General features: G+C 37.3%; 1 protein-coding gene across 6 annotated transcripts in view; it reads left to right on the top strand.

Moving 5' to 3' along the window:
* Positions 1-13180, top strand: part of SMG7 (SMG7 nonsense mediated mRNA decay factor) — a 106068-nt gene that overhangs the window by 38142 nt on the left and 54746 nt on the right. For 2 of the 6 annotated variants that reach the window (XM_020984378.2, XM_020984380.2), the window contains exons 1-2: positions 1636-1742; positions 11256-11287. In XM_020984378.2, coding sequence (XP_020840037.1) covers positions 1705-1742; positions 11256-11287 — 70 coding nt within the window. In that variant the 5' untranslated portion in view covers positions 1636-1704. Of the gene's footprint in view, positions 1-1635; positions 1743-11255; positions 11288-13180 lie in introns of those variants that run through there. The other 4 variants (XM_020984381.2, XM_020984379.2, XM_020984376.2 and 1 more) reach the window with 3 other exon arrangements.

Raw genomic sequence — 13180 nt, 5'->3', positions numbered from 1 at the left:
GTGTGTGTGTGTATGTGTGTGTATCTGATTGTCTTAGATAAATGCTACATAGATGGAAAATCAGAAAAGTAAGGGAAAATTTAGGCCTAATCAGATTTGAGGAGTGTAAAATTCCTAAATTGCTGCAAAAAGTGTATATCTTTTGTATGGATATTTTTTCTAATGATGCCGTATGACTGAATTGTGAAATTCTGTGACCTTGAAAGAATTTAGAATTAAAGGTGAGGTAAAAGGCAATAGAAAGATACCTGGTTAGATATAAATCTGTTGCATAGCCTGTTACCAAAGATGACTTGTACCTGAAAGCTGGTGAGAAAAAGGTACATTGATGACATGTGTTGACCAGAAAAGTAGGTGGTGTGGTCATGTAATAAGATTGAGTGAAAGTAGATGGACCCAAGGATCAGGGGTACCCTCACTGTTAGAACATGAAGAAAATCTCTATGTTTATTGAGTAGGTCCTTGATGGAAGATTAATTTAGAAAGTTGATAAAATTATACAGGCTGTGAAGATGTGATGCCATAATGATCTTCACTGGCAGAGTGAGTATTCACACTGATGTGGAGCTACCTAAATATGACTTAAATACACATTTTCCCCTGTCACCCTCTATTTAAATTTCCTAATGTTGGCTAGGTGGGAGAGGATTTAAGTCACAAGTGAGAAATTTGAAATTAAAGGAGCATCTGTGGTCGAGTAAGATTAAAATTGTAAGACTTGATGTAATTTTGACACTACTGGGTGAGTTTATGTCTTCTGGGGTGTTAAGAGAAAAGTCTGAATACAATCTAATGAATGTTTTATAGTCTTCTTGAAGCATTTGGTGTTGGCCAAATAGAGGATGAGCAATAAGTAAGTTCCTTTGAAATGCTGAAAGTGGCTTATTTGAACCTTGTCATATATGTTACTGTTTGGCACAAACATTTAGCATGGAAAAATGGACATGTCTCAACATTAGGTATAATTAAAATATTAGATTTGTGTTTATATGCAGAGGTCATATGTACACATGAACATGTATACGTGCTCAAATAAGTCTGTGATCACATTGATTTGGGAGCTTCCTCCAACAATGCAGATCACACACAACCCCATCCATGCTTGACCATCCTGTGTGACTACTGGCCGTGCCCTAAGTTTACCACAGGAAGCACACCCAGCCTGTTGGAAGCCTCCATCTCACTATTCTATTATTGTGAAAGTACTAGCATAAAATTCTTTAATGATATCATTTATTCCTCTTCTTGTTTGAAGTTCTTTAATGGTTATATATTGCTGCCTGTTCACACCCATCATGTGCCCACCCCTCCATTCATTGCCCTCTGTAGTATTCATTTTTAATTGTTCAGTGGCTATTATGTTCTATATCACACTTTCTTCCTTCAATTCTTTGCCTACTTCTTGTTCATCTGTACTTTCTGTCCTGTACATACATACTGTTAGACAAACCCTTAAACCGTTCATCTAAATATATGCCATAAACTGTACAGTTCATCTTGGAAAATGTAATAACCTCAACATTCATCATTTATTTAGTTATTCATGTGTGATACTTAGGCTAAACTCTTGAGTGGTTTACAGATCTTTTCCAGGAAGTTCTGCAGTGTTCTGGACTTTGATGCAATCAGCACAATGTCATCTGCATATATGAGCATCTGGAGGACTTCACCATCCCCAGAGAAACCCTATTCAACTTGGACTCTATGTTGCAAATCCTCCACTATGGTGGTGAACAACTTTGGTGAGCATACATCTTCCTGTTTTATGCCTCACCTCATTATGATCAGAGGACTGTTGAATAGGGTTAGGTGTTTTGTTTTGTTTTGGTTTGTTTTTCCTGTTATGTCTTTCAAGGATCTTGAATCATTTTGATTTGTGGATGAGAGATGCTTGTTGGGAAAGAGCCTATAAGGCAATAATTTGTTTACTGAATCAAATCCTTTTCCATAATCAACAGTAAACAAAATGAATTCTTTCTTTGTATCATCAAGTAAGTAATGAGATGATAAAGATATGATCCATTGTTGAATATCACCTGTGAGTCTGCTTGTTTCTTACATACTGTCATTGAGGATGCTCTCAATTCATACATAGATGACTCCCAAAGAACTTGTGCAAATGGAAGACCATGTTCATAGGGTTGTTGATTTCTTATAATTTTTTTTCTAAAGTCTGTTTTTTTTTCTTTGTTCCATTTTCATCCTTAAATGCTCTTGAGATTATTTTGCTTAGTTGAATATATTGCCAAACTTTCTATAAACTGGTTTTACCTTCTTTGACTTCTTTCTGCTTAATGAGATGATATTGTTTATATTAATCCACCATTCTTCTTTGTAAAAATTTTCAAGCAAGTTTATATTGTAAACCATTGTTACCCTTAGTTGCCACTTTTCTTCACTTGTAAATCAAATTTTGCTGACTAAAACGGTTCCTGGGCTCATTTGCTCTTGTTGTAACATATTTACAGATGTTAAACTAGTGTATTAAATTGTTATTAGTGTGGATGTCATCTGATGTTCATTTCCTATTTCTTAGTGCTATTTGGGTATTTAAATAATTCAGGCACGAGTTGTAATAGTGGTATAATATATCCTTTTTCATTATTCTTGCTTTTTTGCTGATTGTGATCTTCACTTTGAAAATTCTTTTTTTTTTGTGCATAGACAGTACATACACTGTTCAGGGATAAGTCCCACATCAATTGCAAATATTTTCCTGTCCATTAATTAGGATTTATTATATTTTTTGTAATGTTATTTGATACTCACATTATGTTGTCCAAGGCTTAACAATTCTTTTCTCAAAGAATGTGTTTATGACATAAGGGTGTGAGAATTCTCTCTGTTCTGCAAGCTTTGACCTCTCATCTCCTTTTCTCAAATCATTTCCCTTATAGTTCTTGCTGTCCTCACATTTTTCAGCCTTTTATCAGAGTCACCAGAGTGTATGATGAAGTGTTATTGACTTATCCTTCAATTTAGGTGGAACTCTTTTTTTTTTTTTCCTTTCTAGTTTTGCTTATGGAAAGAATGTCACTCTTGATAGGATTCAGCCCCTCCAGCAGTATATCCATTCAGTGAACAAAGGGTCTCACATTTAGAGTACAAATAGTGAAATTTAATGTTTATAAACTACCTACAAACTCTGGTTTAGTATAGAGGTGGAAATACTGCACACAACCAAGGCTGTTTTGTACTTTACTTTGTTTCATGGGTTGCCATGGCCAAAATTAAAAATTCACCAAGCCATCTACTGATAATGAGCATCTGTAAACATGGGTGGGTTCTTCCTCAAAAAACTGACTTGGTCTGTTTCTGGTACCATACTCAAAGCCTTTCCAGCATAGCAGAACCCATCAAAATTTATGCTCTGCTGACATAATTCTTTGAGAACTCAATGTCAGCTGCACAGCACAATAAGGCATCTGGCTAGGACTTTGTGGAGGAGATGTGTCTTGGCATGTGCACACAATATTTGTTACATGTAGAAGCAGCACTAGTCTTCTTTGAGATGACTAGTTTTAAAGAATGAGTATTCCCTATTTCTGATTGCTCTGAAACACCCTTAGTTCCCTATTACTTCTAGTGTTTCATTGGAGGGTGTAAATAGCATCAGCTCTCAACTCCCAAGCAGCAATATGGAGATTGCCAAATTTGCCACAGGTTGCCAGGTGCTTATAGATTAAAAAAAGCATATTGTTCTGAAAGAAGCCTTTCCTACATTGCTGGTCAGTTTGATGCTTGTTCTTGTAGTAGAGAGGGAATTTATAAAGGTTCCCACATGTCATTGTTACTACCTTAAACCAGTGCTACCAACAGAAATTCCCTTTTATGTCAGGAATTCTTACCCTGGCATCTATAGATGTGTCTAGGGATAAATTTCAGATGGTCTGTGAACTTGGATAAGGGAAAAATATTTCATTTTTACTAACACCGGAAACTTAGCATTTCTTTCAATTATGGATGTAGGCAACAAACTTAAGGTAGTATTTCAGGTGGCAAAATAAAGACTTTTACAGACATACTATTATTCTCTCATCTCCTATTTGAGTTCCTCTTAACTACCAAACAGATTTTTGTGCATGTGTATTATAATGAACATTTAATCAGGCACGAAATTCACAACTTATGTTTTTGTACATTTTTTGCTACTTGAACATGCAACTTTTTATGTTTTCCAGAGAATAGATATTTTCATTAATAATGGTGATTGTAATGCTTAACTTAGAAAACACAAAATTTAACCCAGGTGTAGCTCCTTAATTTCTCATTTGATTTGGAATAAATAAAGTAACTTTTAAAAAGTCATTTCAGCACAAGAGACATACCCAGAAGACAAGGAGAAGGAAAAGATGCCACTGTAGCAAACTTCTATCACCATGGCTGCAAAACAATGATGGCAGGTCAGGGATACCAGCCTTTATCACCCTCAGATCCTCTATCACAAAAATCACAACTCTTTCACAGAATGAAACTTTAGAGGTCATTTAATTTCAATTCATTTATTTTTAATAAGTTTTTAAAATATCTTTTTACATCACCTATATTTCACCATATGTCTATCAGGAAGTAGGTTTTATATTGGTCATTGTGTTGATCATGGTACCTGAGACTTTCAGAGGTGTTTATTTTTACAGTATTGTTATTGAGCAAAATGTTTTCCTGGTTCTGCTCACTTCAATTTGCATCAATTTCCAGGTTTCTCCCTTTATCAGTTACAGCTTAGTGATGTTCTGTCACATTCATATACCATGTCTCATTCAGTCATTCTGCACTTGATGGGCACCCCCTGTTTCTAATTCTTTGCCATAACAAAAGAGCTACTATAAATATTTTTGTACACATGGGTTCTTTTCCATTTTCTTCTACCTCTTTGGGATAGACCTACTAGTGGTTTTGCTGGGTTAAAAGATATGCTTAGTTTAAGAGCATTTTGGAGATAGTCCCAAATTATTTTCCACAACTGGTGGGCCATTTCACAGGTCTACCAACAGTGCAACCTGTTTTCTCATAGCCCCTCCAGCATTTGTTAATTTCCTTTTTTGAGTTAGCTTTGCCAGTCTGTGCGTGTGAGGTAGAACCTTGGAGTTTTTTAAATTTGCATTTCTCTAATTAGGAAAAGGAATGAGCATTTACTGAGTTTCCACTATGTGCCAGGCACTGTGTTAAGCACTTTGTTATTCTGTCATTTAAGTCACATCTGACTCTTCATGACCCCAGTTTGGGGTTTTCTTGGCAAAGATCTTCACTGAAGTGGTTTGCCATTGCCTTCTCCAGTTCATTTTTCAGATGAGGAAATTGAGGCAAACAGGGTTAAGTGACTTGCCCAGAGTCACACAGCTAATAAGTGTCTGAGGCTGGATTTGAACTGAGATTTTTCTTACTTCAGGCCCAGCACTCTATCCAGTGTGCCACCTACCTGTCCTGGGAATAGGTAAGCTAATGTATATTCTTGCATAGATACTAGATGTTATGAAGGTGGATGATGGGTAGACTGTTCTCAAGTTCTTTCTCACCTCCTCCTGGGTTGGGGCATTCCTGAAGGAATTAATGTGTCTGAGGCCAGATTTGAACTCAGGAAGATGAGTCCTCCTGATTTCAGGCCTTGTACATCCACTGTGCCTCCAGTTGATACATGCCAAATACTTACAAATATTATTTTATTTGATTCTCAAAACAGCCTTGGGAATTAGGTGCTATTATTGTTTCCATTTTACAGTTGAAAATTAGTGATTTGTCCACAGTCACAGCTAGTTAGTGTCTGATTCTGGATTTAAACTCAGTCTTCATGACTCCAGGCCCAGTGCTCTGTGTACTTAGACCATCTAGCTGCTTCTGGTTATTAGCGACTTAGGGCATTTTTTAATGTGGTTATTGATAACTTGGGTTTTTTCCCTTTGAAAATCGCCTGTTTATATCCTTTGACTGTATCAATTGGGAAATGGCTCTTACAATTGAATCATTTTCCTGTATATTTTAGAAATGGGACCTTCGTGTCAGAGAAACATACTGCAAAGATATTTTCCCATTTGCTTTTCTTCTAATGTTATAGCTGCCTTGGTTTTGTTTGTACAAAGCAACATTCCTTTTCAATTGTTATGTTCTTTTTTTTAAAACATATACATTACAGTAGTCATTGTTTGCTTGGCTCTTCTTATTTCACTTTGTATCAATTCACGTGTTTTTCCACCCTCTGAATTGATCATATTTGTTGATTCTTACAACAAAGGAATATTTCATTACATTGGTGTAACACAGTGTGCTTAGTCATTATGTAATTGATGGGCATCTGCTTTGTTTGTAGTTCTTTGCTACTACAGAAAATGCAGCTATAGATAATTCATATGGAAACTTAATTTTTGTCATTGCACTGCTCAGGATTGTATGTATTTAGCGGTAGAATCTGTATCAAAGGGCATGGATGTTTTAATCACTCTCTCTTGAGTCATTCCAGTCACTTTCTAGAATGGTAGTGCCATTCACAACTCCATCAACACTGTATTAATTAATGACCATGATGAAGCAGGAACAGAAATGAACGATCCCTGGTACAGAGGGAAAGATTGTTTCTTTCCAACTAATGCGATCAGGGAAGTCTTCATTTTTAAAAAATGATAAAAAAACAAAGTAATGTATTTTCTACTTTGTGTGATCAGTTTTTATCTCTGGAAACTAGCTTGTCATGAAATATCTCAACTTAGGCATAGTTGTGTGGATTTCTATCTTGATTCCTAAACTTAGACCAATATTTCACGGAGCAAATCCACAACTGCTTGATACTACTGTACATTTCATGTCAAGAACTTTCCAAATTTGATGTGGTGACACCCATCCCCCAACTTTAAAGAATTTTTAATAAGCATTTATTCTCCCCATTAGTTTCTTCAAATGAACAGTTTTTTAAAAAAGAAAAACAAAACTCTCAGTCAGTAAACATTTATTAAATACTTCCTATGGGCCAGGTGCTATGGGAAGGGACAGAAATAAGAGATAAGATAAAAGATAATCCCTGCCTACCTGGAGCTTACTCTAATGGGAGAAGTTAACACACAAAGGGAAACTGAAAAGCTGAAAAGAAAGGGGAAGCTGAGTAAGAAAGTGCCTGGTGGGAAATGAAGGGTTGCTGGCCTAGGAGCTCCCTTTAAATGGAAGGTAATTTAGGAGTGCTTTATTCCACCCTCCATCCTGGCTCCAGTCAGAGGGGCAAAGGGTATTGAAAACACTGAAAAAGTATGTGAGGACCCCAAGGTTGCTGATGCAGTCCTGAAGGATGGTGAGTTTCCCGATTGCATGATGGGGAAGTCAAGTTCAAGGAGGGAGGTTTGTGGGAAATGAGTTCAGGAAGTGATTTTCATAATTTCTTATGGAAAGTTGTTGTCCTTTACATTCATTATACCATAGTTTGTTTAGCCATTCCCCAACTGATGATCACACCCTTAGTTTCCAATTTTTGGTGTCTTCAGAAAACCTGTGAATGTTGCTGTCCACCACCACCCCTTCCCACATATCTTTGGACTGTTATTTGGTTCACAGAGTTTGCATGATTTAGTAACTTTTTGGGGAATATTTCTAAATTGCTTTCAGGAATGGGTAGACAAATTCTTAGCCCCACCATCATTGCACAAGAATATCTTTTCCCATAGTCAATCCAACATTTGTCCTTTTCCTCTTAGTGATTTAAAGCCTTTTCAGGCATCTCCCCCCAACAAACGTGATGAAGCATCTAGGCAACGAAGTTTCTTTTTAACCTAATTTTCTTTGTTTTTCAAATGTAATTGTAATTTTATAACATCTGAATAATTTAATAAAATGGTAACGTGCACTGATACTTATTGATAAGCATTTTTAATTTTTACATTCATAATTTTTAGAATTAATAACTGTAACACCATTGTTATGGGGTGAGCTTGTTCTAAGAATATGATGTCATTGATATTGCTGTTGTTGTTCAGTTGTTTTAGTCACGTCCAGCTCTTCGAGACCCCATTTTGACTTTTTTTTGGTAAAGATACTAGAGTGGTTTTACAGATGAGGAAACAGAGTCAAACAGGGTTAAGTGACTTGTCCGGAGTCACATAGCTACTAAGTGTCTGAGGCCAGATTCGAACTCAGATTGTCCTGACTCCAGGCCCAGCACTCTATCCACTGTGCCACCTAGGTGCCCATTGATATTGCTACTTGTAATTTTTTAATCAATTCTTTCCCAAGCTGTTATTAAAACCAATATTTTGTCTTTTTAAAGAACAATAATAAAATTTGTATACTTTTGATAAACCAAAGAATTCTTGATTCATAGATAGCCAAAACATAACTGATAAAACAGTATGTTTCATTCTCTTATATCTCTCAATATATAGGTTATTGTCTGTGAAGCATGGAATGTGTCCAGATTGCATGAAGGACCAACCTTTTCTTTAGTACTTTTGGACCTTCATTTTGGAGCTGTTAGTGCAGATTCCAATACAGTTCTTCAGTGTACTGTTTTCATAGAAATTTTCTCTTTGATAATGGTATTGCCATCAATAGGTTTTCAGAGTAGCACATTTCCCTAGTATTAGTTAACTAGCTGTCTCTTAGCTTGTCTAGTTGCAATACAAAGAGGAAACTGTTAGTGTTTCAATTGATTGATCAAAAAGTTCTTCAGACCTATGGGCAATTCTCCCTCTCACCGTATTATCCAAAAGTGAAACCATTAGAAACTGCTTTGCACATGCATCAGTGAGGATGATTTTTACTGTATCAATAGCTGCAGTTGACCATTGTCTCTTATGAGATGGGATTTTTTTCCTTGAGCAATTATGTAAACAGTCTTAAATGATGAAAGCAGTCCTGTTCAGATAATTATTGACTAATCTACAGCTTTTGCTACTTTGACCACCCTCTTCTAGATGACTCCCTTGTCTGAGTAACACTACTACTCTCTCTTGGTTTACCTTCCACCTGACTGCTTTTTCTTATCCTCCTTTGCTGTCTCATCATGCGTATTACACCAAACTAAGGCTATTTCCCATGGTTTTGTCCTAGCTACTCTTTTATCCTGCTACGTTTTCTCTTTGAAACTTCATTAGCTCCTCTGGGTTTAACTATCATCTGTGTGTAGAATGTTTGGAGATATGCAAGGTGTCCTGTAGCTTACAAACTGTGCTAAGACTTTTGGGACACTCTGCATATCTCCATCTCCATTCTTTCTCCTAAGTTTCAGACCTGCATCGCCAATTACCTGTTCAGTATCACAAACTGACTATCTTGGAAACCTCTCAAGACTTGTCATGTCCAAAACTGAGCCCATCTTTCCTGATAAACCCTCCCTTTTTTCCAGATCCTTTCATTGTCTCAGGTACATAACTACAGCATTATCCTATCCAGTCAGTTGTTAGATCTTGCTGTTTCTACTTTCACAAACATCTCTCCCTTCAGACACTTGTTTCTATTTACACAGTTATACTCCTATTACTGAAATTCAGGTTCTTATCACCTCCCACCTAGATATTGATAAGTCCCCTAATTGGTTTCCCTTTGGTCTCTCCCTACTCTGTCCATCTTACCCACTACTACCAAAGTCATCTTCCTTAAACAAAGATGTGATCGTGTCAGTCAAGTCCAGGGGCTTTCTGTTGCCTCAAGCATAAACTGTAAACTCTGTTTAGCTTTTAGAATCCTACACACAACCTGTCATACCAGCCTTTATAGTGCTTCTTGACATTCCATCTTCTGTCTCTGGGCCTTTACAGAGGCTTTCTTTATGTCTGAAACATACTCCTCCCTTAACTCTGTTTCAGAGAGTTCATCTCTTTCGTTAAGATAAAGCTCAAGCACCATTTTCTGCATGAAGCTTCCTTTAAGATAGAGTTCAAGCACCATTTTCTGCATGAAGCCTTTGGTGATTGCACCCACGCCCACCCCAGTCATTCTGCTAGTGCCCACCCGATCAAATTTCCTTTTATTTAATTATCTTGCATGCATTTATGATTTATGGTATTCACTGTGTGTGTGTGTGTGTGTGTGTGTGTATGTGTGTGTGTGTGTGTGTGTGTGTGTGTGGATTCCCCATTTGAACATAATGTCCTTTTGGATGTTGTTCTTCTTTTTACCTGCATCCTCAACTCCTGGCATAGATTCTGGAACACTGTAGGAACTTAATAGTTTTTTTCACTTTGACTTAATACACTTTATGTTGAAGTTCAAGCAATACAAGATAACTCACTTGTTTTGTAAGCCTAGGTTAACTGATGGTGACAGTGGGAGGCCCTGCCCATGTTGAAATTTGACACATGCTAGCTCACATTTTACATTACACATATCATAGGAAATCATCATTGTGCTGCATTTCCTGTAAGATGAAAAATAATTAAGTAGCGTTGATGTAGCCTTTTACTGTATGCCAGATACTGTGCTAAGAACTTTGCAAATATTATCTCATATAATTCGTACAATAATAATAGCACTTACCTTGGGAGGTAAATGCTATTATTATCCTCTTTACATTTGAGAAAACTGAGGCAAACAGAGGTGAAGTGACTTGCCCTGGGTCACACAGCTAATCAGTAAGTGTTTGAGACTAGATTTGAACTCAGTCTTACAACTTGACTCCAAACCCACCTCTTTATCCGCTATGTCACCTAGCACATTCCCCTTAAATAAATGAATGCTTAGTAGGCACAAAACACTATGCTAAATATTTAGAATACAAGTAGAAAAGTTAGTCGTCCATCCTTTATCAAGGAGCTCAAAGAGGTAGGTTCAGCTGCTACACCAGAGGACATGGTAAAGCCTGGAACCCAAATGGTGAGTAGTTCAGTTTGGTTGGAATATAATTAAGGAGAAATTTAACCAATATTTTGATTGATAAAATCTTGCTTCTGATGTTAAACTATTTGTGCAAAGGCTTGGATGGTGCAGAACTTTGTTTTCAGGGTCCTTCAGTAGCTGTGGCTCCTGCGGAGGCAGGTTCTGAAGCACTGGCAGAGGCAGTCAGCTAGCACTGTCTTCAAAGGTTGCTTGCTCCCTTATGTTGTTAATGAGCTTTATTTGTTGATTTGAATTTTGTTTTCAGGGGTGAAAACTTGTAGGGTTTTTTTGCAGGAATTTATACTCAAACTTATCCAGTTTGTCATTGTTTCACAGTCCTCCTGAAAAGGTTTTATACCCCACAGCTTGGAAAACTTTTCCTTTTGTGATTTAGCTTTTTAATTTTCTCTAATTTATGCTGGTCAATTTTGGCTTCTTTCTTACTTATGTTTTTTCCTCTCTTGCAGGCAGGCAGAAGTCCTGAAGGCTGACATGACAGGTAATTGGCTTGTCTTTATGTTATTGCTTAACTCTAGTATCCCCTTTCTTTGATTATTGATATTAAGAAATGTTTAATTGTCTTCTACTAAAGTAAAAAGAATACAGCTTACTATTCTTTAAATGCTTAGTTTCATTTTAATTTGGATCCTTATTGAAATGTCAGCTTAAGACGTATGTAACCTGTTCATGTCAAGGTGACTCTGTGCATTAAAAAATATTATATTCTGTTATACGCATACTCAGAAAGTGGTTATTTTGCTAGTTACTCGTCTTAAGAAAGAAAATCTTAATGAGAAATAAATAAGGAAGGAAGTATTCTTCTCTCCATCGTGTCTTTCACACTTCCCTAAATAATAACTGAAGTCTAGTAAATAGAGTTACTGGACTTGCAGAGCCTGCATTTCATTACTGTCAGGGAAAGTATGACAGCAGTGGCATGTGAAGTATAAAGTACCTGGAAAAAAATAGGAAAATAAATCTTGCTATCAAGTTTTGTAGAAGTCCGTGTAATATCACGTCTGTGAAAAAGTGTAAAACCTCTCTCATTTGCAGATAGGTCATAAAGGAAATGGACTGCTAAGATGTCTTTTCCTCAGCTTTTAAAGGGCTTGATGTCTTTCATGCAGAAAGTTAAAAGTTAACTGCGATAATTGTGGCATCACAGTATTTTCCATTGCTAACAAGATTTTGAACATTTGTAGTCTTTATGGCACGGCAAAGCCAGTACGCCAAGAAACATTTAGGCATATACTGTTAAATGTACTTGAGTAGGTTTATGATTTCATTGATTTGGTGGTCAGAACCCATCCAAGTATAAGCTTTCTTGTCCATTTCTTCCAACAAGATTCACCTAGCGTGCTGGGGGTTTTCTTCTAGATTTCTTGATATTGTGTAGATACCTAGGCTGTCCATGGATTGTTCCTCACTTTGGCCACATTCAGTTCAGCAAACAATTAATTGCCAGCTCTGTGCAGGGCTTTGTGCTGGGGATACAAAAATGCAAACAGTCCTTGTCCACAAAAAACTTAACCTTTAACCAGGAGAACACAACATCTATATAAAGAAATAAATTGAAAATATACAAAAATGACAGAGTAATTGAGAGAGAGAGAGAGAGAGAAGCTTGATAGGCAGCTAGGTGGTACAGTGGACAGAGCACTGGCCCTGGATTCAGGAGGACCTGAGTCAAATCCAGCCTTGCACACATAACACTTACTAGCTGTGTGACCCTGGGCAAGTCACTTAACCCTGTTGCCTAGCAGAAAGAAAAAAATAAGCTTGACAAATGGTAGCATCTTTTTTTTTTCTTTTTTGGGCAGTTGGGGTTAAGTGGCTTGCCCAGGGTCACACAGCTAATAAGTGTCAAGTGTTTGGTCTGAGGCCAGATTTGAACTCAAGTCCTCCGGACTTTAGGGCCTGTGCTCTATCCACCACGCCACCTAGCTGCCCCAAGTGGTGGCATCTTAAAAAGCCTTCTTTCAGAGGTGACACTTCAGAAGTATCTTGAAGGAGACTGGGAATTCCAAGAGGGCAGAGTAAGGAGCCAGTGTGTACCAGATTGTGGAGTGCCACCTTGCAAAGACATGGAAACACACCCGTGGTTGTGCAGAGACACAGGTGCTGATGAGACGGTTGCATACATGGGAGAGCTAGCAGGCCATTTTGACTTGAAGAGACAGGAGTGATAGGACATAAAGCAAGAACAGTAGATGGGGGGAAATAGACCATTAAATACCAAGCTGTGGATTTTGTTGTTGTATTTTGTTCCTGAGGCAATAGGAAGTCCATTCATTCATTTAGTATGGTCAGTTCTGTGTTTTCAGAGTATCACTATGGCAGCTGTGTGGCCAGCTTATCTTCTTATTTTGGTCAGACATTTCTCTGAGTGATA

This window comes from Phascolarctos cinereus, unplaced genomic scaffold, assembly GCF_003287225.1.
Source record: "Phascolarctos cinereus isolate Bilbo 61053 unplaced genomic scaffold, phaCin_HiC Scaffold_5;HRSCAF=322, whole genome shotgun sequence".
Lineage (NCBI taxonomy): Eukaryota > Metazoa > Chordata > Mammalia > Diprotodontia > Phascolarctidae > Phascolarctos > Phascolarctos cinereus.
The sequence above is the reverse complement of the archived record's forward strand: the minus strand, read 5'-3'. Positions and strand labels throughout refer to the sequence as shown.